This window comes from Neomonachus schauinslandi, chromosome 2, assembly GCF_002201575.2.
Source record: "Neomonachus schauinslandi chromosome 2, ASM220157v2, whole genome shotgun sequence".
Classification (NCBI taxonomy): Eukaryota; Metazoa; Chordata; class Mammalia; order Carnivora; family Phocidae; genus Neomonachus; species Neomonachus schauinslandi.
In genome coordinates, this window is record NC_058404.1 from 148,574,968 (window position 1) to 148,602,743 (window position 27,776).

The 27,776-nt window shown below is 37.2% G+C and overlaps 1 protein-coding gene across 1 annotated transcript in view; it reads left to right on the plus strand.

Annotated features, from left to right (window-relative positions):
• The first annotated feature begins 1,368 nt into the window (after nucleotides 1-1,368).
• Nucleotides 1,369-27,776, plus strand: part of LOC110591413 (transmembrane protease serine 11E-like) — a 49,907-nt gene continuing 23,499 nt past the window's right edge. Inside the window, exons 1-4 of the mRNA XM_021702316.1 lie at nucleotides 1,369-1,427; nucleotides 16,580-16,704; nucleotides 21,419-21,540; nucleotides 23,951-24,018. Coding sequence (XP_021557991.1) covers nucleotides 1,420-1,427; nucleotides 16,580-16,704; nucleotides 21,419-21,540; nucleotides 23,951-24,018 — 323 coding nt within the window. The 5' untranslated portion in view covers nucleotides 1,369-1,419. The remainder of the gene's footprint in view (nucleotides 1,428-16,579; nucleotides 16,705-21,418; nucleotides 21,541-23,950; nucleotides 24,019-27,776) is intronic.

Sequence of the window (27,776 nt, forward strand, 5' to 3'; positions counted from 1 at the left end):
CTTTATATTTGGCTAAATTGTACTTTCGTTAGTAGACAGAAACCTGATACTGTATGTTTAACAACTTCAAGTAAATGTACATGCCATTTATTCTTCAGTCTTAAGTGATCTATTGGCCAAAATAAAAAGGGTACATTTGATGCTCTCTCTAGTCCCAAGAACAGTGTGTTCCAACGTACAGGCTTCTTGGTTACTGCCAGAGAGTGATTCTAATTCTTGGTAGCCTAATCGCACACTTACCATGGGTCCCAACTTCTGCATCTCTTTAGATGAGCCATTGGCTAAATGGATATTCAACAGTATGGTAATATTCAACAGTTCCAAAAATGAATGAATGAATGAATGAATGAATAAGTAGGAGTACCAATCTGTCTTCCTTATGGGGATTTTTAGAACTGGTCACACGTATCCCCTTCCTCCTTCCTTCTTGTTCTCTTTCCATGCATATTTTTGTGGTCCCATATATACTAAGAATAGGGTTACTGTCTGTTAAGAATTCAGTCTAGTAGAGTTGAGATACAAGTAAACAAAAAATTCTACTCCAATGCAGTAAGGGTTATGACACCATGAGATCCCAGAGGAGAAACACCTAATATCGTTTATGGGGATTAAGGATGGTGATTTGAGGATTATGCCTGACACAAATACACAGATATCTGCATATACATGTATGAACACACATTTTTTAAAAACATTACTTACTCTTCAGAATTAAGACAGTAATGACTCAGTGTTGGCTGATATACTTGTCTCCAGTATAATGAAAGAAATATACTGTCTCAATTGGGGGTTAATATTTATAAACTACTTGACTTTTCTAAAAGAATGATGTCACATAATTTTAAGATATTAATACTTTTCTAGTCTTTATTGTATTTTCAGCTGCTGACTTATAGTCAATACCAAAGGAAAACTTTCATTATATGCAGGGTAGAGTAGAAAGCATGTTAGATAAATTTTAAAAATATAGGTACTACTCTTGGTTTGGTGGATCATAAACTATATGATTTTGACCGTCATTTAACTTAAATTTGTTTCTTCACTGAAAACATGAGGAAGCTAAGCAATATGATTTTAAGATTTCTTTCTAGATTTAAACATCTGACTTTTATAAAATTTCTGGTTTACATGAACACTTTTGAGCTAGCATAATCTTAAGGCAATAGCTTTTAAGTTCCCACTCCTAGAAAGTGCTTATAAATTATGTTCTCCTGCTCTGTATAAAATTTGACCTTGTCCTAATAGTCACACACACAGTTCCCACTACACTAGTCAAGACTTGTCAGACTGGTTCTATTTAGATCATTAAAGACTTCTTTCTTCACCTTAATCCAGCCCACGAAATTGCTGATATAGCCTGGATGCACACACTTGACTCCAGACGTTGATCTCCACAGGACTCTTCCCTGCTGGTCAGCAATGTATCGGTGAGTTCCCTTTTCTTTTGTCTTAAGTTTACTTGTAGTTAAAAATGGCATGAACCACATCAGGGCATGGGTAGATCTCTACTATTTGTTTAATATAGAAACATACTTTTGATATTTAACATGAAATTGTGTTAAGAAATACAGTTCTTTTCTTTCTATATTAGTGTTCCCTGTCATCTTAGGTTTCATCCCAAAATATTTTTTTATGTACTTTCAGATGCGTTCAACAAAAGATAAAGGTACATCAGATTTGACAGCTGTCTTTTAGATAGCTAGTTAGTTAGTTTCAAGAATAGAATGTGTTTTTAGCTTGGACTTTGTTTTGTTGGGAAAATACTCTTATTTTCAGAGGTATACATGAGAAAAAAATAAATCTGAGGTCATGCAGATCAAAATTACATTCATTTCTGTTTAAATAGTTAAAAATTTAAAACTATAGATGTTTTGAAAGAATAAGAAATAATTTAAGAAGATAGTATGATTTGGGCACCTGGGTGGCTCAGTCGTTAAGCATCTGCCTTCGGCTCAGGTCATGATCCCAGGGTCCTGGGATCGAGTCCCACATCGGGTTCCCTCCTCCGCGGGAAGCCTGCTCTCCCTCTCCCACTCCCGCTGTTTGTGTTCCTGCTCTCGCTATCTCTGTCTCTGTCAAATAAATAAATAAAATCTTTAAAAAAAAAAAAGAAGATAGTATGATTAAATTATTATGGTTGATTTAAAAAATAAATCCAATGATGTACCTGGCCACAATCACTTCTCTAACAGACGAGTCATAATTATTTTGAGGTTGTTTTCTTTCAAAGTTAGAAACTAAACAGTAATAAGGTTTCCATGTACTAGTTCGGGCTCTGAAAAATGATTTTATCTTCAGATTAAAATTCTATTTTCTCTAATTCATATTCTGGCATAACAGTTTTTTAAAACTTTTAGTTTGAGAAGAAAATAGTTTGGAAAATGTAAAAGTTCCAGTGGAATCTTAATAGGGAAAAACACTCAGGCTCTGTCATTGATAGAAAGTTCCATATACTTGTTATGAAAAGTTTAATACTCTTTTGTACATGTTAATGAAGCAACTAAGAGCTACCAACATAACAAATTTAGTCAGACTTCTCAAAGGTCTCTGTCTTTTGTGAGTACTTCTCCATAATCCATGATGTTTTTTCTGTCCTATCCTTTTTTACTACATTATCTTTTAAGAATAGTACTATAGAAAAGAATGGTTTTATTTAAACATTTAATCTCTATCAACCTCAAGATACTAAATGGATTTCAGATTATGTCTATGCTAGATATGAGTGAGTCTAGAAATTGTGTAGAGTAGTTATTATGTGGGGGTATTGGAATCCATTTTTCTGAGTGTACTCTCTAATTTGAAGCAAAAGATGTACCTATTTTTTGGTCCTACTTCAGAGTAGAAGGAAGATATCTCTCAAGGAAAAAAATAATAAACAAACAAAAAACTCCTTCCTGATCTAAAACTGTATAAAAGGTGGAGCATATCTATGTTTGTCAACCTAGGAGATGTTAAGAGAATGGGCTAGAGTGGAAAGGGATTAAATTTACTATGCACATTTGCAGGACCAAGTGCACCAACTGGAATGCTTTGAAGAAAGAAGTATAATTGAAATACGTAGACAATTTCTTTTTAGGGACATTGCTCGTAACTGGGAAGATATATAAGAAACACTGGGGAGTTTTATCAAATGGCACATTCCTTCCTCTTTAGCCAAATTTCTAAGAGCCGTCTCCCTCACTTCACCTGTTCTAAATGAGAACCCACCATTTTAGAATTTAAAGGTAAGAAGAAATTTGGACCAGGTAAATATTATTCTTCATATGCTACCATTCCCCCCAAACTCTTATTTTTTACTATTCTTTCAGCATGAAGAGAGTAACACATGGATTTTATAAAAACACACACACAGAGCAGAAGGTTAAAGAAAACTTTATCAGGAATAAGTTTATAGGGAAGAGATTTGGGAAGAGAAGCATATATTTATTGAATAAATATTTATTGGTGATGGGTATATATGCTAACTGTAGTCACCAGCAACCACTGATAAGAATTAAGGATAAGCAGACTGAATTTGTAGACAATATCTACACAAATTTAGATACACAAAGATCAAATGAGTAAAATGCAAATTTTGAAAACTTTAATTTTTACTCAGTAGGGTCAGAGCTACCTCTCAGTCTGTGTGTGACCCATGGACCCCCTCCATTAGACTCACTGGGTGCTTATTAAAAATAGAAAAGTTGAGTTCTCATCCCAGAAATTCTCATGAATTTTTGGTTGAGGCATGGGAATCATATTTTTAAAAGTTACACAGGTAATTCTTAGTCACACTAAAGTTTGAGAAGAACTGATACACTGTAAAGCCATAAAAAAGAAAGGAACATGTAAGACAGAAAGGAATTAAAGCAGAAATGAAATAGGTCAGCTTTAAAAAGAGAAGCCCTTTGTTTTATTTAAATTGGTATAATTATATCTTAATGGGTGGTGATCTCTCCCTAGTCACCTTTCCCTCCAAGGGAGAAGAGCATTCATTTATGCAATGTAGTGATGATTAAGGAAGAGAAGATAATTTCAGGAGGTATGGGAAACAAAAGGGACGATAAAACATGATTTGGGGAGTTTATGTCTAACACGGAGGGTCTTGATTTAGATTAAAATTCTGTTTACAGGGAAATCTTAACATAAAGCCAATCAAGCATATCCCCCCTATCCGCCCCTACTTGAAGTCAGTCAGTAGTGATACTGAAGGGTCATCATATTGAGCCTTAGGACCAGAGCTGCTATGGGATCCTGCTCCGAGTTTTGACAAAGCCTCACTTCATCAGCTATGATCTGTCCTGGTCCATGTAACAACTTTTAGTGAGTTCTCATTGTATATTAAATTCTGTGTGGAAGAAAACTACTTGTTGAGCGCCTATTATGTATTGTACATTCTGTAAAATGCTATCTCATTTAATTCTGGAAATACCTTGAGAAACACTTACTGCGATCGCTCCTTTAAAAGATGAAATCAGTGCAGCTCAGGCTGTCCAGCGTTAGTAAGTGTTGAATCTAGAATCTGATCTTGGCCTTTCTGGCTCTAACGTCTATGGTCTTGCTACTGGAACACATTGTCTATCATGGGTGGGAAGCTAAAGGAAGAGTCTTTGGAAAGTTTACATTCTGACAGAGAAAAGGAAGACACACACACACACACACACACACACACAAACACAGATACAGACCTGGAGAAATTGCGTATGTATGTGTAGGCATGGATGGCTATACAGTGTCTCGGCAAAGAAACAGATCATATACAGATTGATGTGAAATAATGTACGTACATGCTGAAGGAGGAAGGGTGGTGGTATAATTTTACTTTCATTGATAGGTTTTTAGAAACATTTTAAAGAATACATGGACTGCCCTTTTTTTTTTTTTAAGATTTTATTTATTTATTTGACAGAGAGAGACACAGCGAGAGCAGGAACACAAGCAGGGGGAGTGGGAGAAGGAGAAGCAGGCTTCCTGCGGAGCAGGGAGCCCGATGCGGGACTCGATCCCAGGACTCTGAGATCATGACCTGAGCCGGAGGCAGACGTTTAATGACTGAGCCACCCAGGCGCCCTGGACTGCCCTTTTTTAATTGTCTTAAAACTGTCTTTATATTTTAACAAGGTGAAAATGTGACCTAACTTCTCTACACTATCTCAAAGGTGATCAGTGACTGAGAGTATAGCACCTCATTTGCATCATCACTGTTTTCTAAAAAAGATTACATCATTTGCTATTGCGTGAAAATTGAGTTCACTTAGTGCAGCATATCATGGAAGGATTCATCAGTCTGTAGTAACTGTAACTGTCTCGATGGACCTTATTGGTATTTTTTCATTGTTGTCTGCTTTCCTCCAAAAATATGTCATTGCTTCAATACAAGGAGGGATTAAATAGAAACATTCTAGAAAAGAGGCAACATCATGTGCTTCAATATCAGCATTGAGATTCATAAGTATGCCTGGTGGCTTTAGTACTTGAGAATGAGGTGAGTTGGGCAGCCGTGGAGCAGGTCTTCTAAGATGGAAGGTGGTGAAATGGGTACTCTGGCTGCCTTTCATGGCTTGGTCAGCATTAGGTTTTACAGGAACTGCACAAAGAACTTCTCAAAACACACTCCTTCAGACATATTTTCATCGAAGATGGTGGGTGAGAATTAGGAAGAATGCTCTCACAGTTTCAAGCATAATTTAATACATTTGAAATGAGTGGATTAGAAAATAGGAAAGTTTTAAGAGGTTGAGAAAATAAAATGGGTGTAGGGACACCAAGTCATGCCGGAATCTGCAAGCCAAAACTTCTACTTACATACATGGTCTGCATGGTTGGGCAATTTGAGATTTTTAGAATAGTAATTCTGAGATAATAGAACTAAGCTTAGGGGAATCCAAAGTACCATATATCATGACAATTCTACCCTGAAATCTTTCATCTGAAGATGTCAGATGATATCTCTTTTTCAAAGCTGCAAAAGCAGATATAGAAGAATTTAGCACTTTGTTTAAAGTCAAACTGTGAGTCAGTGTAGAACAAAATAATAATTGCCATCATTTGTTTTACATGTTCTATGTGCCAACCACTGTTCTAAAACATCATGAGTGTTTGGTTTTTAAAACAACCTATGGTTATATTATTATACCCATTTTATAGATGAGGAAATTGAGGTTCAGTTGATAACATTATTTGCTCAGAGGTAATACATGGCAAAACTGGGAATTAATCTAGGTCCATCTGACTCCAAACCTATGCTCTTAACTACAGTGGTGTACCATCCTCATGTCTCCTGTATCCACTTTGGTGATTCTACTGCTAGGATGATTTAACTATCTCATTGTGTCAAAAGATATAAAAGTTATATTTACAAGGAACAATGCTATTATTCAATGGATAGTCTTCGCAATAGACCTCCAAGGCTGGTAGACAGGAAGGACTGCTATCTGTCTTTATAAATTAGGGGATACAACCTTCAAAGATTAGGTAATTTGCATGAGGTTACAGGAATGCGTGAGTCAGTCAACACTAGATAGAATCTGTTCTTCCTGTTCACTGGTAAACCTAATCCAATATGGTCAAGGAGAAGAGTTAAATTAACACAGGTGTCTGCATGACTCAGGAAATACTATTGTTATTATTATCACTATTACATTTGAATATATATAGAAATATATGACCTGTTAAAAATTAATTGTTCATTTTAAAAGCTGACATGTCAGGTTGCATTTAGCAAAATCCAGAGAGGGTACATATAGGAGGAAAAAACAAGTATATGTCCTGTAGAGATGATTCCACTATTTATTTTCTTATTTGGTACTTACCAACAACACTGTAAGGTAGATAATTTTAACATTATCATGAATTTACAGGTCGGGAAACCAAAGAGTAGGAAGACAGAGATTTCTAAATCTCTGAGTAAGTGATCGGTAGAGCTGGAGTTGGAACATAACATCTTTCTCAGTTGAATTCCGTTTTGCACATAAGGCCTAATGTAATCCCTTGACACATGGAGAAGAGTTGCTATGGGTGAAGTGGCACTAAGCTTGGTTCCATCTTCTCCTTATCCCCTTAGGCACACAGGAGGCAATTTGAGGGATTTTTCAACCCACTTTGAGCACAAATTAATTTCTCATTATGAAGGAGGAAACAGTGACAACAGGCAACATTTGTTGAACATTGTGTGCCTGGCCCGATGCCAATTGCTTTATGGGTGTTATTTCACTTAACCCTCAGAAGAACCCTATACTTAGGTCCTATCATTAGCCGCATTTATAGGTGGGGAAATGTAGAATCAGAGAGAGTAATTTCAGAGCTACCTAGTGAATGAGAGGCAGAGCCAGAACTAAATCCAAACTGTTTGATGTCAAAGCCCAGACCTTGATCCACTAAGTTAAGAAATGGAAATCGTTTGCTTAAAGTCATAGAGAATAGTCAAGAGTATCTTAAAACCAGCTGCTAGAGAATATTAAGTAAAAATATTTTATCATCTTTTCCATATACAGAAACTATAAAAAATTAGTTTCCCAAAGATAATTTTTTCCCAAAGATAATTACAAAAAAGTGGCAATTTACCTTGATTGCAACTAATCTGTTTCACATATTGTAATAGCATCAGATTTAGGTATATATGAGGACCAAGAAAGTTAGGATAACAGAGGCTTATAAAAAATGGAATTAATATAAACAAGTCTGGAGGCAGGCAGATAGGCCTGTAGGGAGACTCAAGAAGTAAATCTAGGCTTCTGCTATTGTGCTGTCCCACCAGCAATGAATATATGTCCTCCAAGTCATCGTCTAAAATGATTGTCTGAACTCCAACTACCACATAGGCATTCCAGCTATGAAATCCATCAGGATTCTAACCCCTGGAATAGAGACTACATTAGTGGGAACTGATTCACATGGTGACTCCTATGGACAAGGGACACTATTCTATTTTCCAAGATGGCCATGTGCTCAACCAAATATTGGAGATTGTATTATTAAGGAAAAAAATATTTGGGGTAGGCACCTACAACTATCTACTACAGACATGTTAAGTTTGAATGATGAGAGGTATATCCTATTGTGATGAACAATAGGCAGTCGGTATATGGGTCTGAAGATTAGCCAAGTGAACTGAGCTGCAGTTATGGATCAGGTTGCCATCAGCATATAGATGTGAATTAAGGCCATGGGCATTGGTAACTGAAAAAATTTTATTCTTTTGGATAAAATGATAACCTTTCTTATGATTTTATGGTATTAATTCGGTGTTCCATTCAAAAGTTAAGACTCAATACTTCCATATATTAAAGGTCAGCGGGGCGCCTGGGTGGCTCAGTCGTTAAGCCGTCTGCCTTCGGCTCAGGTCATGATCCCAGGGCCCTGGGATTGAGCCCCATGTCTGGCTCCCTGCTCTGTGGGAAGCCTGCTTCTCCCTCTCCCACTCCCCCTGCTTGTGTTCCCTCTATCGCTGTCTCTCTCTCTGTCAAAAAATAAATAAAATCTTTTTTAAAAAAAAAAAAAAGGTCAGCAACTGGGGCAGGAAATTCATTAATCAAGAAATCTAACTTCTGGAAGAGTAATTTAAACATTAACAGAATCCATGCATTTTCCAACTGCCCTTCATTGATAAATTAATCCAGATAGGGTTTTATTATAGAAAGGAATTTCTAGACTATTGGAGGGATTCTTTGTGCATGGCTTACAGTGTTTGCCAGGAAAACAGCAATCTAGGGAACACCGTAGTGTCTTAGGGTGTCCTTCAACTGACACATTCCAATTTTAAGGGCCATCATTGTTTTACATAAAATGAAATTTCATGGGTCTAGGGATTTTAAAACTGGCTTAAGAGGCAAGTAATAAAGTTTATGACTTCCTCATCTGAAACTTGGATTATTTAAAATCACTTGTTGTTTCTTACTTTGTTCCAGTTATCTTATATGTAGCAACCAGAAAAACGACACATTTGAAAAATTATGTTAAAGCTAATTGTTTCGTAAATGCTGAATTTTAATTATAATGTATTAAACATTTTTAAGTAATGTGAGGCATGGAACACTAACTTTGGTGGAAATTAAAGAGCATCTAGATCAGTTAAAGTCCTCATTGTTTTTTAACAGATGAAGAAAATGAGAGCACACTCAACATCACATAAGTTCCAGCATCCCTTAACCCCAAACTTGTGTGATGTTGAATATGCTTTCAGATTTCCCATCTCAGAAACTTCAGACGTAGATGAAAGGACTTAATCCTTAAGCCAAAACTTTAGGACTAAGATGCAGGTCACTGGTCTTACTGTTCAGAGCTATTTCTACTCTATCATGTCAACTCTCATAGGAGGTATCTAAACAAAAGCATGAGAGAGATTTGGTAGGTAGATATCTAACATTACAAAAAGTTTCTGAAAGTCTATGCTATGTATTAGCAGCCTCGAAAGTGTCTCTAAGCTTAGGTCTCTCAACTACTTTTCTTCTGATAACACCTGCCACCACGTACTTACATACTCCCTGTTAATTCTTACTTTTCTTACACATTTTTAAGTGTGTACAATTCCCTATGACTAGCTGCAATGGCATCCCTTGCCAACATTTCTGTGGGAAACTGTTGCTTTTAAAGTTCTTTACTCAGATCATGGCAATTTATTATCTTGAAGTAGAAAGAGTTTGAGGAAAAGAAAGCAAATATATTAGTAGATTAAAGATGAAAATAGCTCGGGGCTCCTGGGCGGCTCAGATGGTTAAGCGTCTGCCTTTGGCTCAGGTCATGATCCTGGGTCCTGGGATGGAGCCCCACATTGGGCTCCTGGCTCAGCAGGGAGTCTGCTTCTCCCTCTCCCCCTGCTCATGCTCTCTCTCTCTCTCTCTCTGTATCTCTGTGTCTCAAATGAATAAAATAAAAAAAAAAATCTAAAAAAAAAAAAGATGAAAATAGCTCTATTTGTAAGTCTATAAACCCCATACCTAATTACTTATAATATTTTTAAATTTTGTTGCACCACATCTATCTGTGATTACACATTTCTAGAGGTCAGGCAAAGTGTCAACCTGAATCTCGGCTTGTAGTTTCCTGTGCTGCACCAAATCTGGCTGGGAACTTAATAAATACCTTGGTCATCAGACAGTGGAGATCAGAGACATTCCTTACTGCTGAGTTGCCACTAACACTTGCCAGTAATATAATACATGTATTTAACAAAGTCTGATGATCGCATATGTGATCTTCACAGCTTCCTTTTAAACTAGGTGGGAGGAAAGATATTATCACGAGTGTTATGGTTGGTTAAATATAGGAATGGTTAAGCTATGGTTTTGCTTAAGTTAACAGTTAATGAGTGGTAGGGTTTTCTGTCACAATGCTTATTCGCAATGTTTATTAAAAACTTACTACTGTATTAAGTACAGTACTTACTACTGTACTAAATAATAATATGTTTTTATGCCTACAATTTCAGTAATCTTTAGATCCTTTATAATGTGAGAATCCCACTACAGAGCCATTTCAATAACAGTTAAGGAAGTGTTGTCAGACATTTTTAAAAATTATCAAAGAGCTTGGTATGAATGATTCATACTGCTCCCTTCCCCCACACCATCAAACTGCTTTTATTAAATAGTAATTTATAACATTTGCCAATATTGAAGGAAACACTAAGAGTATTATAAAACTAATTTTTGTTTCAATGCTAGGAATATTGTGGAGAATACAAGTCATTACATTACATAGTAATTTTTTATGAGGAAAAGAATTGTATCGTTACTGAATAATCGCTCAGTGTTTATCCTATGGTTGCCATGAAAAAGGTATCTGAACAGGGTTTGCTTGTTTGCTTTGTTTTTTATTTTTGTTTTTGAGTTGGCTGCTGGAAAGCTACAAATTTTGTGGCCTGACTTAAGGAAATGTCTAGATGGGAATTAACGTAGTCTTAGTATTATTCATATATATTTATATATGTATATTACTCTATATATCTACATCTATATATATATATATCCTTATAAGTTACCTTAAGCTAATCTAGAACAAGGTGGAATATAAACTAAAACATTTATAATAAAAACAATGAACTTCTTACCATTTATCTTAGTGCTGTAAAGAGAAAATGGAAACACTTTTCTGGTAATTAGACTCCCACCTTGTTGTAATTGTAACTTCTCTATGAGAACTATTCATAGTTATCATTCTTGAGAATGCACACATAATTCAGTCCAAGGGCCTGGCTGATATTATTAGATATTTTAGAGATACGTTTGTGCAACAGTTAACAAGACAGAAATAAGTTCTTTGCAATTTTAGAAGAAGTAGTTTATATTTCTTTTTTTAAAAAAAAGCAATGAAAATATATGATCCATGCACACATATACAAACTTTAGTTCCACCTTGTATATTTTTATAGTCTTACTCGACAAGGTATAAGAAAGATTAAAGATCTCTCCAATGCCTGCTGGTATAAGTCTTCCACAGAGAAAAAAGCACCGGAAGTATTTGTGTGGATAGGACAAGCAGGCACAACTCAATAAGCTAAAGAAATAAGCCTGTGCCAAAAACATAATAAAAGTTGAATAAATACTTATTAAATGATACTTGAAATCCTAAGCGCTGATTTAGGGGCTTAGCAATGTCATAAGATACTAGGTTGTTACTTCATTGTGGTATCTTTCTTTATGCTTTTGCTTTGATATTGTAACATATAGACATGTAATAGCCCCAAATAATGTGTTTCCTGAAGTTAATGTCCCCTCATTTGCATTTGTCGCTTTCTATACTATAATAAGACTTTATAGTGGATAGATCAAATCACAGATGGAAAATCATGTATTTTAAACACAGGTGATGTAGAAATATTAACCACAAATCTTGATCATTATATAAAGTGTTTTATGGAAATCAGGTTTTACTTAAATAGTAATTATTCTCCACAATGTCTGACCTATTTTTCTTTGTATGTAATATGCCAAGTTCTTTTCTAAGACTAAGGCAAACCAGAAGTGCTTTGAGAGAGACAGAAACCCATACTGTAGTATTGACAAATGGTCAGTTTTATCTGGTTTAGTCAACTTCAATTCAATTCCTTCTGTGAACCTATCTTGAGCATGTGGTCGGAGAATATAGAGATAAGGCCCAGTCCCTATCCTTAAGGAGCTCAAAATATGTACTTCAACGTGATGCTCAGGGTAGAACTAACTGAAGTGGAGAGGACTTTTTGAACAGGCTCTTAAATACAGATGAGCCTTTAAGATGCAAGCAAAGCATAAACTCTGTTACTCCACATAGGAGGCAAGCATATCAAAGGCAAAGAGCCTGAAAATTCATGGGGAAAAGAGGAATGCCAGACTAACTAAGGCCAACTAGGGTTTCTACTAGTCTCAGCCATTGGCTACATCACTTCTAGAAAGACAGCTTACTGGAATGGAGAATAATTCAGAGATTGGGAGGACAGAAGAGAAACCTGTTATTAAACTACAGGACGCATTTTAGTGAGAATTCCAGAATAAAGTCAGTGGCAATGGGATTGAAGACAGACTACAGTAAATTTGCCATGCGGATGAGACTAGAAAGTGAAAAGATTATTATAGTTCCCAACACAATTAGCATTGACTTGTAGGCTATTGCTTAAGTCAACCATCAGTAAACTATGGCCCACCACCCTGTTTTTGTACAGTGCTTCAGCTAAGAATGATTTTATACTTCTGTGGTTGGAAACAAATCAAAAGAAGAAAACTATTCATGTGAAAATTATATGAAATTCAAATTTCAGTGCACAGAAATAAAGTTTTATTGGAACATAGCCGTGAGCATTTGTGTATTTTCTATGGCTGCTTTATGGCTACAAGGGCCCAGCTAGGTAGTTGCAACAGAGAATATGTGACCCAGAAAGCCTAAAAGAGTTTCTATCTGGAACTTTACAGAAGAGTTTGCTGACCTCTGGTTTAAGTAGTTGATAATAATGCTTTGGAACCACCAGCCTTATAGATATTGTGCACATATTTATTTAAAATGTCTCAGCTGGACTGAGCTGGTGAAACATGTAGACTAAGAATATCATTGCTGCTTACCATTACAGAGAATGAGCAGAGTTTGAGATCCACTGTTAATCAGTCTGCGATGGTGGTGTTCTGTGGGGGTTTGTTCTGATAAACTTTCCTCTGAAGTACTGTGAGCCCTGACTTACAGTGCCTGCCAGGAGGTTTATTTGCATTAGTACCTTTTTCTTGCCCTTGCCTTTTTGTTGCTGATGCTGCTTTTCCTTTTTAGTACTGTTCTTAAAATGACACATTAAGAAGTGATAATGATAATACAACTCTGGACATATTACTTGTCTTCTGGCAATTTTAGGCTTATAAAAATGTACCCATATTTTAACTGCTATATTCACCTGCTATATTCATCATCTAATCAGACATCTCCTCAAATTGAAAGGAAAAATCATAGAAAGAAAGAAATTTGACAGCACTGAAGCTATTAGAATTTATCTAGTCTGTCTGAAGGTGATTTTACCTGAAAAGGTTCAGATAAGGTTCAAAAGGCTACAATAATGACAAGGATTTATGTACAGGAGGGGTTAATTACATAATCGTCTATTGATATGTAAAACGGATTTATTCCTCCATTTTACCTATTTTTTTTTTTTTTTTTTTTTTAAAGATTTTATTTATTTGTTTTGAGAGAGAGAGAATGAGAGAGAGCAAGCACATGAGAGGGGGGAGGGTCAGAGGGAGAAGCAGACTCCCTGCCGAGCAGGGAGCCCGATGCGGGACTCGATCCCGGGACTCCAGGATCATGACCTGAGCCGAAGGCAGTCGCTCAACCAACTGAGCCACCCAGGCGCCCTTACCTATTTTTTGAGCACACTTCTACCACACGTAATTTGGAGTAATTCAGTATTTAATTTCTTGCTGAGAGAGCAACAAAAAAGTAATTAAGAAGCAGGGTGAATCAGTTTGCAAAGCAATGCCATACAGACTAGAAAGGGAAGAAATAATGTTTCAAATGACAAACATCTCAGTAATGTGGTCATTACCATTATTATTAATAATTAAAATGATGATAATAATAATAGTCCTTGCTGATGATTTTCTGCTTGTGAACTCAAAGTAACAAAAAAACTTTACTCTTTTTATCTCTACATAGCTCATCATGTTAGGTGCGGTCTGAAATTATTATCTCTGGTTTTGACATGGAGAAAAAAAGAGAGAATTGAATCTACTGGTACAAGATTATACAATAAATAAGTTGGTGGCAGGACTCAGAATCAGACTCTCCTAATTATTTATTCAAAGTGTTTTTGATGGGGGCACCTGGGTAGCTCAGTCAGTTAAGCATCAGCCTTCAGCTCAGGTCACGGTCTCAGGGTTCTGAGATCCAGCCCCGTGTTGGGCTCCCTGCTCAGTGGGGAGTCTGCTTCTCCCGCTGCCCCTACCGTCACTCGTGCTCGCTCCTTCTTTCTCAAATAAATAAATAAAATCTTTAAAAGTTATTTTTTAAAAAGCTGTGACATAGGGCGCCTGGGTGGCTCAGTTGGTTAAGCGACTGCCTTCGGCTCAGGTCATGATCCTGGAGTCCCTGGATCGAGTCCCGCATCGGGCTACCTGCTCGGCAGGGAGTCTGCTTCTCCCTCTCCCGCTCCCCCCTCTTGTGCTCTTTCTCTCTCTCACTCTCTCTCTCAAATAAATAAATAAAAGTCTTTAAAAAAAAAAAAGGTGTGACATAAAGTGCATATTTTTCTGCAACATTTTTCCCTAAAATATATCATTGACTATTTCCATGTTAATACTTCTAGATTTACCCCATCAGTTTAATGCCTGCATTGTTTTACTTTTCTGTCTTGATTAGGAGTTACAGAACAATTAGAACTTCTGCCATATTTCACAACTCTACATAGTGATCATATATTTTTGATAATTATAGCACATTTGCTACAATTACAAATTCCTATTCTTCATCTGGCATGTTTTGACATTCGCTGAAAGCCCTTCCCTCCCCATATTTCCCCCAAAGTTTTGCTTACGTCTGCTATACACATCTCCTTTCTTCTGCAACAGGTGAATAGCACACAGTCAGAGATGAAGGAACAGGGATCAATTTTTAGGTTTCTTAGGCACATTTGCACATAAAAAATTAACAACCTCCTCATGGAACAATCTTTTTATCTTGCAGTAATTGCCATTGTAGGGTCAGGTGTTTGGCATATCACTCAAGGGACACTGAAGAGATTGGGGAGAGGAAGATGAAGTGTCCTTGGCTATAGTCCCATAGGAAAATCACAGGAACAAGGGAGAAGACCGAGTAGAGTCTCTAGAGCCTTTCACTATATCTCAGTGCCTTCAGGACGGGCAGAGTCATGTAGCAACGATGACAGTATTGACTTCTGTGACAATGTTCTAACAGAACAAAACACCGAGGCAGAGCCAGGCTATGATGTGATAGGTCCCAAGATGATATCACATCTTGGTCCTACATAACTGGAAACAGAGTCCCCTTGATTCCTGTAAGCACAAATTATTTGTTGCAAAAATAGCTTTGCATTTTGCAAGAAGTTTTCGCATTCATGATCTCATTCAGGATCCCACAATCAACCATGTGCTTTAGACTGAATGGCTATCCTGCCCCTTATTGACAGATGAAGAACTTAGCCCAGAGTTTAAATGATTTGTCCAAGTTGCTAAGGGAAGAGCTGGATTCAGAATCCTCCTTATTGTGATTGAACTCCCTGTCCTCCTCCAGCATCGTGCCACACTTGCAGTCCTCACATACCAGACAGCGCTCTGGAGATCAGCACACTTGCCAGCAATTCTACCAGCATGATAAATACCTCGAGAAATTTAAAATAACAGCTTCATATTCAAACTCCTTAGCCAACTCTGACTTACTATTTTATTTTCTCTAGCTGTTGAGTTTGCTTAACAACTATTATAACACAAGGAAACAGCAACTGTACTAATTAAACAAAAACCCGACTGACCAACATTTTTCAGTAACATGTTTTTGAAGGCAGAATAAATGGGAGAGGTTGAGAGAATCTTATGCAGAAGGGATTTCCTGTAGCGTTAGGGAAGTTTAGAGTGCAAGCACTCAGGTTCTCTAGAAGGGAATTCTGGTTATCTCTTATGTGTATGCTCAAAATTTGTTTGGAAATAAATCAGAAAAATTGAGTAGAAATAGAAATTCTCTCTGGAACAGTATGGATCAAGCTGTAACATAGTTCATAGGCATTTAAGATTTTAGAGTGGTCAAACCAGGCTTTAAACATTGTCATAGCTCTGACTGTGCCTAAGTCAGAATTTCGGACATAGCCAGCTCAGTAAATCATAGCTAACACTTCCTAAGTACCTTCTACATGCCAGGCACTGTTGTAGGCACTTTATATATATAGTAATTCATTTAATCCTTATGACAATCCTATGAGATAGGTACTATCCTTATCATCTTCACTTTATGGATGAGGAAACAGGCTGAGAGATGTCCAATGACTTGCCTAAGGTCAGGCAACCAGAGCCAGCATGTGTTCTAAACCAAAACAGTACTCTACCACCTGAGGGTCCTGAATTCCTCACAAATATCTGCTTTACCTAAGGAGTGGGTGTGGTGCACCCTGTGATATAACCCATTTATTTGCTTTCTTTCTCAGGCTAGCTGTGGTGAAGAACAGGAAGAGAGCTTGTTTGCAGCCCTGGGTTATTGGCCTCATCACCTTTATCTCCCTGATTGTCCTGGCAGTGTGCATTGGACTTACTGTTCATTATGTGAGATACAGTAAGTATGGGCTGCCCTGGCATCATGTGACTTAGCCCCACATATTTCCTCATGTGCACTCTGGTTTGGATTTGCCTCAGGCTTATTCATTCATGACTGCAACTCATTTGCATAGCTGGTACAAAGATATCTTTACCTGCCTTGTCTCTCTCACTTAATCCTCACAAGCCAAGGAGGAGTCTCTCTTTTATCTTTGATGTAGCAATGCTTCCTGCTGGGAATAGCATGCTAGTTTTTATATTCATTAATAAGTGACAATCAAATATTAAATAGGGAAAGATCATAGGAGAGCTAAAGTCGAACATGTTGTTTGAGGACATAGAGCAATCACCTTGATTTAAAATTATTCCAACTTATTGACATCCTGAGAGCCCAAAAATTAATTACATGATCAAGGATCATAGAGAAGTTGGCTCTATTCTGTACTAGTAACCTGGAAAATGCTCATAGTTATATATTGTTTAATAAGTGCCTATTTCTGTTATTTTAAATCTCATCTTGGGATGTATTACATGTGATTAAAGAGGATAGGATATGCAGAGAAGATTAATTATAAAGAGGTTCACTCTGTGGTAATCAGGTATCTCGCAGTTAGATGAACCATGAGTCTGCTCTGTTATTAGAAAGATCCCCAGGGTACTTTAGGACTGTTCCTCCAGGGTATAACAACCCTTCTGAAGTTTCCCTCTACTCTGCCTCAAGTTATAATTAGTCGACTCCACTATGACCTATTGGCTTAATATCTCCCTTAGTGACTAGCTAATGCTTTGATGTTCAAGACACTGTAACCAAAGAAGCTAATTACTTGATTCTAATTTAATTGGGAATTCGCACAAGTTGCTTTCCTGTAAAGAGACATGGTGATCTGTAAATTGGTGGTCTTCCTCCACTGACAGACATAATCTCAATTCCAATCTCAAATCCCATCTCAATTTCTAAAGCAAGGTAGATCATTTCTGGGTAGTTTAGAGAAAATAAATATATAAAGTAAAGACTTTTTTTGGTAGAGTTTACCCACACACAAGTCTTTAAGTTTTGGAGTATCTACATTTTGGTTATTTGTCTGGAGCATGTTTTTAATTAAAAAGAAAAAAAAGAATGGCTAAAATAACTTTATAATTCTACAGTTCTGTTATGAATATATTGAGTTCATTATATTGTAAGCATCATTATTCTTCTCCACAGATGCCTAGCACTTTGTTTTGTTAATTTTGTATTCCCAGAACTTAGCAGGATCTTGGCACATACTAAATAATTAATATTTATTGGATACTGAATGATAAAGATTAGTGAATCATACCTATGATATTTTCATGGGGGCATACTTCGGTTTGTCTGACATCATAAAGAATTCCTACTACAGCTAGAGGTCTCATTACCTCAGTGAGAGAAAATGTTTCTTACTGCTTCTCCCTTTGCCTCTTCCCAGGCCATCTTGCTCCCACGCATACAATGAAAACCTGGCAAGATTTTTCCAGTAACCTGCTCCTGGGTCCTATTGTTTGAATGATCAGTGTAGTAATATGGAACACCCAACTTCCACTGCCCACACAACACACCTGAATAAACAGTGATTGCTGTGATATGGGTTACTGTCTTACATGTGTGACCTGCCCTCTGTTTGGATATAGAAACAAAGAACAGAGTGGATGTAGCACATGAGCTTTTAGGAGTTGACATACTTAAATAACCAAACTAGGGCGCCTGGGTGGCTCAGTTGGTTAAGCGACTGCCTTCGGCTCAGGTCATGATCCTGGAGTCCCGGGATCGAGTCCCACATCAGGCTCCCTGCTCAGCAGGGAGTCTGCTTCTCCCTCTGACCCTCCTCCCTCTCATGTTCTCTGTCTCTCATTCTCTCTCTCGCAAATAAATAAAATCTTTAAAAAAATAAAATAAAAAAATAACCAAACTAAACTAAACAGTTACAGAAACAGAAAGATTAAGATGGAGGTAACTCACCTCGAAAAAACATCTTTGGCATAAAGCCCAGGACGGCATAGCATTGTGTGTGCAGCTGGTGTTCAGGGGCCTTTGGGGCTCATTTCTGTCCCTCTGTGAATTGAATGACAGAAGGTGACTCTATTATAAGCAACATCCTTGTAGGTTACAGATTCCCAAACTTTTTAGAAAATTATCAGCAAACTAATGTTCATCCTTATTTTTCTTACTTTTCTGTTAATATTCCCCAATAATATTTTCCAACAAGTACACATGCCATATAATTCTGGCAACTGGGAAATATGTTTTGACACTTAGTGACCTGTGTGAGTCTATTGAGCAAAGTAAAATATTGACTACAGACAAGTTGTTCACTTGGTTGAAGCATATGAAATTATTGGTATTTGACCATTTTTGGCTTCTACAAATGCCAGTTTCAAATTTATTAATTTAATAATCGTTTAAAGATTTTAACTGTTTGAGAGAGAGAGAGCCAGAGAGAGAGCATGGGCAGAAGGGAGGGGCAGAATCAGAAGTAGACTCCCTACTAAGCAGGGAGCCCAACGAGGGGCTAGATTCCAGGACCCTGGGATCATGACCTGAGCAGAAAGCAGATGCTTAACCGACTGAGCCACCGAAGCACCCTCAATCTAATAATTTAAAAAAGAATGGGACTAATACGCAGAAGAGTCAGTTCTCCTCTCTAGACACTAACTTTTTTTTTTAAAGATTTTATTTATTATTTATTTGAGACAGAGAGAATGAGAGAGAGAGAGCACATGAGAGGGGGGAGGGTCAGAGGCAGAAGCAGGCTCCCTGCTCCCTGGGGGAGGGTCAGAGGAAGAGAAAGCTCCGAGCAGGGAGCCCGATGCGGGACTCGATGCGGGACTCGATCCCGGGACTCCAGGATCATGACCTGAGCCGAAGGCAGTCGCTTAACCAACTGAGCCACCCAGGCGCCCTAGACACTAACTTTTCAATGAGGGGTTGGGTCCCACCGCCTGCAGTATCACATATGGGAGTTTGTTAGAAATGCAGGTCTTAGGCCCATTTTAGACCCAATGTCTAATATTTCAATAACTTAAAAACCTTACTTGAGATTATGTATATTTCCAGGGATCTGCCTTCATTTCAGGTCACTCTGACCATTCAGGTCAAGGCCATTCAGTGAAAGGGAGGTAAAGAAAGAGGGAGAAAGGCAAAACCTCCCTAGCCCCTTACTTTGGTGCTAATTCCCAGGAGGTCCTAAACTTTCAGGCTGCCCTCCATCTCTTTTTGCATCACTGGCTCTTCCTTAGCCTTGTCAATCCAACCAAATCCTCGGGACAGCCGGGATGTTCTTTTGAAATTTACCAGTAGTTTTTTTTTTTTTTTAAGATTTTATTTATTTATTTGACAGAGAGACACACAGCGAGAGAGGGAACACAAGCAGGGAGAGTACAAGAGGGAGAAGCAGGCTTTCTGTGGAGGAGGGAGCCTGATTCAGGGCTCGATCCCAGGACCCTGGGATCATGACCTGAGCCACTCAGTTGCCTCGAAATTTACCGGTAGTTTTTTCCATAACTCTTATGTATGAGAGACGTCTTATACAGCTTCAGTGAGTGGGTTTGGTTTTTCCCACCTCAAGAAGTGGTATGTAAAGAAAGTTTGTGCTTTGAGAGTCAGACCTTGACTTGAAATCCAGTTCTGTCTTTTCTGGCTATGTCATCTTGAGGCTGGGCAATTTATTTACATTTCTGAGACTGTAGTCTTTATCTGTTAAATGTGGACAGTGCTGCCTTCCCATGGGAGTTATGGTAAATGAAATGAGATACGTGAATATGCTTGGGACACAGGTGCCCAATGTTAGTTTCCTTTTCCTCTGGGGTTCAAGTAAAGAAGGAAAGAATGAGAAGCAAGAGAGAAGAAGAGGAGAGAAATTGAGATTGGGTGAAGCACACTCCATTATCCTACAATAACCACACACAACTGTCTTGATCACCATAATATTCCTAACATTCAACATGGAGTCTTTCATAGAAAAGGTAGTCAGCATTAATATTTGTTGAATGAATGAATCTTCTTAGGGTTCGTGCTTGCTTCATATATAGAAGGGTAGATGAATGCTGTATTAATTTTCAGTGGGCCAAAAACATGGGTTGCTTAAACTGGATGCAGAAAGTGTACACAATGGCAGGACAAGACAAACCCTGTGGTTGGTGGGAGAAAATAAATGGAGTGACAAGGGAGCCAGGTGAAAATAAGTGTCCCTGGAAGGTTATGCCAGATAGCAGCTCTAGCTCCCTAACTAAATCACAAGCATTTTCATCCCTGCCCTCATCTTCTTTACCCCAAATAAATTTTTCTTACACTACAGTGCTTGTGGCCAAAATTGATATGTAGTTTACTGAATTGGGAGAAATCTACTTTTGGAATATAAAAGTGCATTTACTCTTGGGAAACTTCCAAGTCCATTCTTGTTTGTATGATCAGATGGCGTGACTTGCTGCCTCTCGTAGCTAATTCAGGAATGGATAACAGATAACTAATTAGCCCACAGGAACACCAAGCATTTCTTATGGTTTTCACACTCGAAATCTTACAATGATAAATGTTGTTGTCTTTTATTCTGAGATAACCATGAAGCTCAGGGCAAGATGATAGAGATGATGACCTGGGGTAGGGACATTCTCTCTGGTCTCAGTCTTTCTAGCAACCACCAAACATGGAAACAATGATGCTTTACATACATCTGACAAAAAGATAATGGTTTTCTTTTTCCCCTCTCTCTTTACAGATCAAAGGAAGACCTACAATTACTATAGCACATTGTCATTTACAAGTAACAAACTGTATGGTGACTTTGGAAGAGAGGGTTCTAAAAATTTCACAGAAATGAGCCAGAAAATTGAATCAATGGTAAGCACTTTCCCCCTCCATTTCTAGGACATTTGCTATCACTTTATATCCATTTATTGGTACCTAGCTTCCATAACAACCATTCAACTGATCTTGCATATCTTTGAAAAATGGGAAGCAGTCCTGTCAGAAAGATGTAAAACAAAACTGACAATACATGACTTGGGAGGGTATGCCTTGCAGGGCTGAAGCAAGTGAGCTTTAGCCCTTCCTTCATGTCCCTCCCACTCACTCTTCCATAGTTAGTGCTACAATCTTGATCAGCAGAGTCCAGAAATTCTGGGAATGTGAAGATGACCCAAAATATGACTGCTGTATCCTATAGAAGACACCATGATCAAAAGACCACAAGATTAAAACTATTCAGACACATACTTGAATAATATTTTCATATTCACAAATATCTGACCTTGGACTAGTTTTGGGTACCTAAGCCTGTAGGAGACACATGGATACTCATCTCTATTTTTAAGGCCTCAACATTCATCCTCAGAGATGAATCAAATGTTTTTAAAAAGTGGAAAAATTTTCAGTATAGGCCAAGAGAGCAAGAGCCTGGACTTCTTTTTGGACTTTTCCGACAGTCTGTGAGGTAGTTAGTGGTATGATGTGATGGAAAATACCCTAACCTAGAAGGTGAGATGCCTAGTTTTAGAACCATCTACTATCAATTTTCATTCTGGACAAATTTCCTTATGTGAAAATTAAGGCATTAGACTAGATAATTTCAAAATTGTCTTCTATTTCTTATATCCTGAGTAAGAACATAATGGCAGTTACCAACCTAGAAACTACCTGATACACTAGAAGCCTGAGGGTTTTAACACCTTGGTAAGGAGGAGGTCAAATTCTGGTTGAATTTGTACTTGTAAACACTGAATCAGGGAAATATCTGAATAAGCTCTTTTCTAAAGCTATAAATAAAATAAAGGAAAGAAAAGAACTAAAAGGGTCAAGAAAAGATGCAAAAATTTTCCTTGTTTTTTATGCCATTCACTAAAATAAATTTTATAACATCCAGAATGATTTACATATGAAGAAATATAGGGACGCCTGGGTGGCTCAGTCGTTAAGCGTCTGCCTTCAGCTCAGGTCATGATCCCAGAGTCCTGGGATTGAGCCCTGCATTGGGCTCCCTACTTGGCAGGAAGCCTGCTTCTCTTTCTCCCATTTAACCCTGGTTGTGTTCTCTCTCTGGCTGTCTCTCCCTGTCAAATAAATAAATAAAATCTTAAAAAAAAAAAAGAAATATAGATGGGACTTTTTAACTCTCTTCAAAATTAATAAAAAATTTGAAATTATTTGATTAAATATAAGCTCTTAGGGACACCTGGGTGGCTCAGTCATTAAGCATCTGCCTTCAGCTCAGGTCATCATCCCAGGGTACTGGGATTGAGCCCCGCATCGGGCTCCCTGCTCAGCATGAAGCCTGCCTCTCCCTCTCCCACCCCCCCCTGCTTGTGTTCCCTCTCTTGCTGTGTCTCTCTCTCTGTCAAATAAATAAATAAAATCTTTAAAAAAAATAAATATAAGCCCGTAAATAAAAAAATCCAAGTGAATGTGGTCATTAGAGGACTCACTTGTACTGTGCTGATCTATCTCATAATTGAAGTAACCGACCTTGGTCACAAAGACAGAGGAGTCAACAAAAGATGTGAAAGAATAGAAAGGCTCATTGTTCTGTAAGCCAATCACTAGCTTGCCGTAACTGTGGTTGGTCAATATTCACACACTGAAACCAAGAAATACTTGACATGTTTACCTTGACTCCTAACTTAAAAATTTAAGTGGGTTAGAATTCTTAATTATAGTAGCAAGAAATATCTCCACAAGATACATTCTTCTACCTTATTGAAGTAAACCTAACAGAACATATTAGGTAGGCTAAATATCCTAGTTCACATGGGCCTTTCTAAGAGCATTTGAATTCTGAACTGGGTGCAGATTATGCCAGGATATTTGGCAACCTTTTCACCAGTTTTAAGAACCATGTGACACTGTCACACACTCATATCTATGACCCAACCATCAGTTGGCAGAATTATTTCATTTCCTTTGTTTACCTACAGTAGAAGTCTGTATCTCAGGGTATGAATATTTACTCTTCCTTTAAAAAAAAAACAGTGTGTTTATTCTTTTTAGTATCTTTCTGAGTGTAGCACAGCAGATGTCACTCTTGGCTCCAATACTATGGCTCCCAGATACTATAACTCCTAAGGCAGAGTTCAGTTAAAATCACTGAGTAGAATACCAGTAAAGATTCTTCTAGATTCTTCAAGTTGAGTGCATTGTGAAATGTTGGTTAATGCTTTCTGTTTTGCTTTGTTTTGTTTTTAAATTTTCCATAGAGCTTTAAATTGACCTTCAGAAAATTATTCTTGCTGACATATTTTGAATATTTTTGGAACAGGTGAAAGATGCTTTTCATAAATCTCCATTGAGGGAAGAATTTGTCAAGTCTCACATTATCAGGTTCAGGTACGTAGATCTAAAATGCTGACTTCTGAATATAATTTAAAACTAAATTTGTGAACTTGGTCAGTAATATATACTGTTTGAAATGTTAATGAGGATGATATAGTTCAATTAAACCAACATTCATTTGACAACTGTTCTAAGTGACGGGTTATAATTTGCTTTACTCATTCTCTAAATCTGTAAGAAAGCATTTGCATGGTGATTGATTTCAAGAAACAGAGGTATTATTGATGGCTATATTATCGAATTGTATTTTTGGAAACTAATTAGCATAAATAGGGACCTAAGTCATATCCCTTAGTTTAATAGCTAATTGTCCCGTATGTAAAATAGTGTAGTAGATGAGGTTTGTCTTAACCTCTTGGTTTTTCTCTTTATCAATTTTCTTTACTTTTTTCTTCTCTACACCTTTCTGCTCCAAATATTTACCTAAGAAAATTCCAGATCTAATAATCAACCATCAATAAATAGAAGTTCAGAACATAACATTTTAAGCTATGTGAAGATCTTAAATAATATATTGTCTTAATACAAATTATTTGTATTTTTCAAAAATAGAATGAGAGCTGTTTCCAGTATTATTTCAATGACAAAAACCCCAAGAGTTCCTTCTTAGTCTATCACTTAGCTGACATTTATTCTCTGGCATCTGAAATACTATTCTCTCTTGAATCTGTATCTACTTCTCCAACCCTTAAATTTTCAATCTCTCAAGGGGACTTCATGCACCCACATGACTTCATATGTTATTGAAATCCAAACTTCGATTTCCAATCTAAACTGTTTTCCTGATTCCTAGAACTATATAGCTGCCTATGCACATATCCACATGGAAATTCCACAGAAAATTCTCTAACTCATGTAAAACCCAATCACACTAATGGGAAACTTGGACATCATTCTACACTCCTCCATTTCCTGGGCCCCTCACATTTTATGAATAACTAAGTTCTACCAGTTTTACCTTCCAAATCACTTTCCAATTTGTTTATGTCTTCATCCTAGTAATCTTCCTACTCACCAGTATTTCTTCTGAAATCAATAGGAAGAAATGCAAGTTTGTAGGCAAGATGAAGTCAGTCTTAAAGATGTTGAGCTGAGATACTAGGGGACCACATGAGCCTGAAATATGGGTCTTACTCAGGGGAGGAAAAAGGAACTGAGTTGAAGATGTGCCTTTGTTCATTATCAACTCAAAGTACTGGAACAGGTGGATGTAAGTGGAATTTCTCAGAAAAAGGATAATGCAAAGAAAAAAAAAATGATGATGAAGAAAGCCTAAAGAAAATGATACTTAAGGATATGGGGAAAAAATAGGAGCCTAGGAAATATATAGGAAAGGAGAAGGAAAAAAGAAATCATGAGAAAGGCACCATTCACATGAAAGACAAAAAGTTTTAGCATTGAAAAAATACTCCCGAGAGACCAAATAATATGACTGGAAGGAATTCATTGGCTATGTCAATAAAGAAGTTACTTAGTGTAGAGAAAAGACTCAGTGGAATGGAAGGGGAGGAAGCAGACTGCAAGAAAGTAAATATGAGGCAATGTAATTTATTCTTTGAAGAATGTTTGCTGTGATAAGAAGGTGAGAGATAAACTGAATAGCTGGGGTAGAGAGAGGGTTTTGTTTGTTTTTGTTTCTATTAGTCAGCCAGCCTAGGAATAGTTTAAGAGAAAGAAGACAGAATAAATAATTGTTCTACAGGGTTGCTGAGTGAGTGAAAAGGGGTGAGATATATAACAATAATCTCATTAAAGTCTGTTTGTTTTTTCAGATTACAAAAGTAATACAAAATTATATAAAATTCAAATAACATACTATTCCATAAAATAGAAAACAAAACTCCCTCTCCACTAATTCCACTCCCACAAATAACACATCTTCTCAACAATTCTTTGTATAGTATTTCACTACAAGTATGTGTCAGGGTTGTTTTAGCCAATGCCCTTTTGATGGACACTTGAGTTGTTACATATATTTTCTGATTTAAAAACAAGATTATGATAAACATATGTATAAATCTCTTTGCACACACAAGAGTATATTTGAAGAGAGTGCTGTATCAGAGAGAATGGATCATCAAATGTATAACTGATAAACAAAACTGACCTCTAAAAATAAGGTTCTAATTTATATTCCCTTTTACAGTTTATATAAGGAGTCAATACATTGTATAGTGAGGAGTAAGATTCTCTGAGAACTGATTGTATGAGAAGAAAAGGGGATAGAGTAGCTGACCGAGAATGAGAAAGAGAAGTCAAGAATGATGCCAAGAAGTAATTCATTCTAACAACATTAAGGCTGATTAATGCTCTATCTTGAAAATATAATCACATGAAGTCAAGACGATTTGGTCAAGCTTTCTAATATCCTTAGGATTAAAAGTTGTTTAGGAGAGCATGATGTTGCTTAGGAGATATCACTGGATTTAAGTCACTGGGAATTTAGCCTGAAAAACCAAAGCCAGAGTTGACTTCATATTGGCCACACGTTATATTTGATAGTATTAAATGGTTGACAATAGAGTGTCTTTTTATATTAATAACTAGATATTTTGATGTTAAGGGAGACCATGATTGTACTAGCTTACTAGCAGGGAGGCTGAGTTGGAAGTTTTATATGTGGTAAACAATAGAAATATAGAAGAAAATAAACTGGATCTTTTATTTTGATTTTTTAAAATAATTTTACATCTTTTAAAAAATATTTATTTATTATTTATTTGAGAGAGAGAGAGCACAAGCAGGCAGAGCACCAGGCAGAGGGAGAGGGAGAAGCAGGTTTCCCACTGAGTAGGAAGTCCCATGCGGGGCTCAATCCCAGGACTCTGGGATCATGACCTGAGCCGACTGCAGATGCTTAACCGACTGAGCCACACAGGTGCCCCAAATTGGATCTTATTTTATTTTTTATTTTTTGGCAATTCTAAAATTCTGACTTTATTTATTTATTTATTTATTTATTTATTTATTTATTTATTTATTTTTATTATGTTATGTTAGTCACCGAACAATATATCATTAGTTTTTGATGTGGTGATCCACGATCCATTGTTTTCGTATAACACCCAGTGCTCCATGCAGTACTTGCCCTCCTTAATACCCATCACCAGGCTAACCCATCTCCCCCCCCCCTCTAAAACCCTGTTTGTTTCTCAAGTCCATAGTCTCTCATGGTTCATCTTTCCCTCCAATTCCCTCCCCCCATTTTTCCCTTCCTTCTCCTAATGTCCTCCATGCTATTCCTTATGTTCCACAAATAAGTGAAACCATATGATAATTGACTTTCTCTGCTTGACTTATTTCACTTAGCATAATCTCCTCCAGTCCCATCCATGTTGATGTAAAAGTTGGGTATTCATCCTTTCTGATGGCTGAGTAATATTCCATTGTCTATATGGACCACATCTTCTTTATCCATTCATCTGTTGAAGGGCATCTCGGCTCTTTCCACAGTTTGGCTATTGCAGACATTGCTGCTATGAACATTGGGGTGCATATGGCCCTTCTTTTCACTACATCTGTGTCTTTGGTGTAAATACCCAGTAGTGCAATTGCTGGGTCATAGGGTAGCTCTATTTTTAAATTTTTGAGGCACCTCCACACTGTTTTCCAAAGTGGCTATACCAACTGGCATTCCCACCAACAGTGTAGGAGGATTCCCCTTTCTCCACAGCCTCTCCAACATTTGTTGTTTCTTTCCCTGTCCATTTTGGCCATTCTAACTGGTGTAAGGTGGTATCTCAATGTGGTTT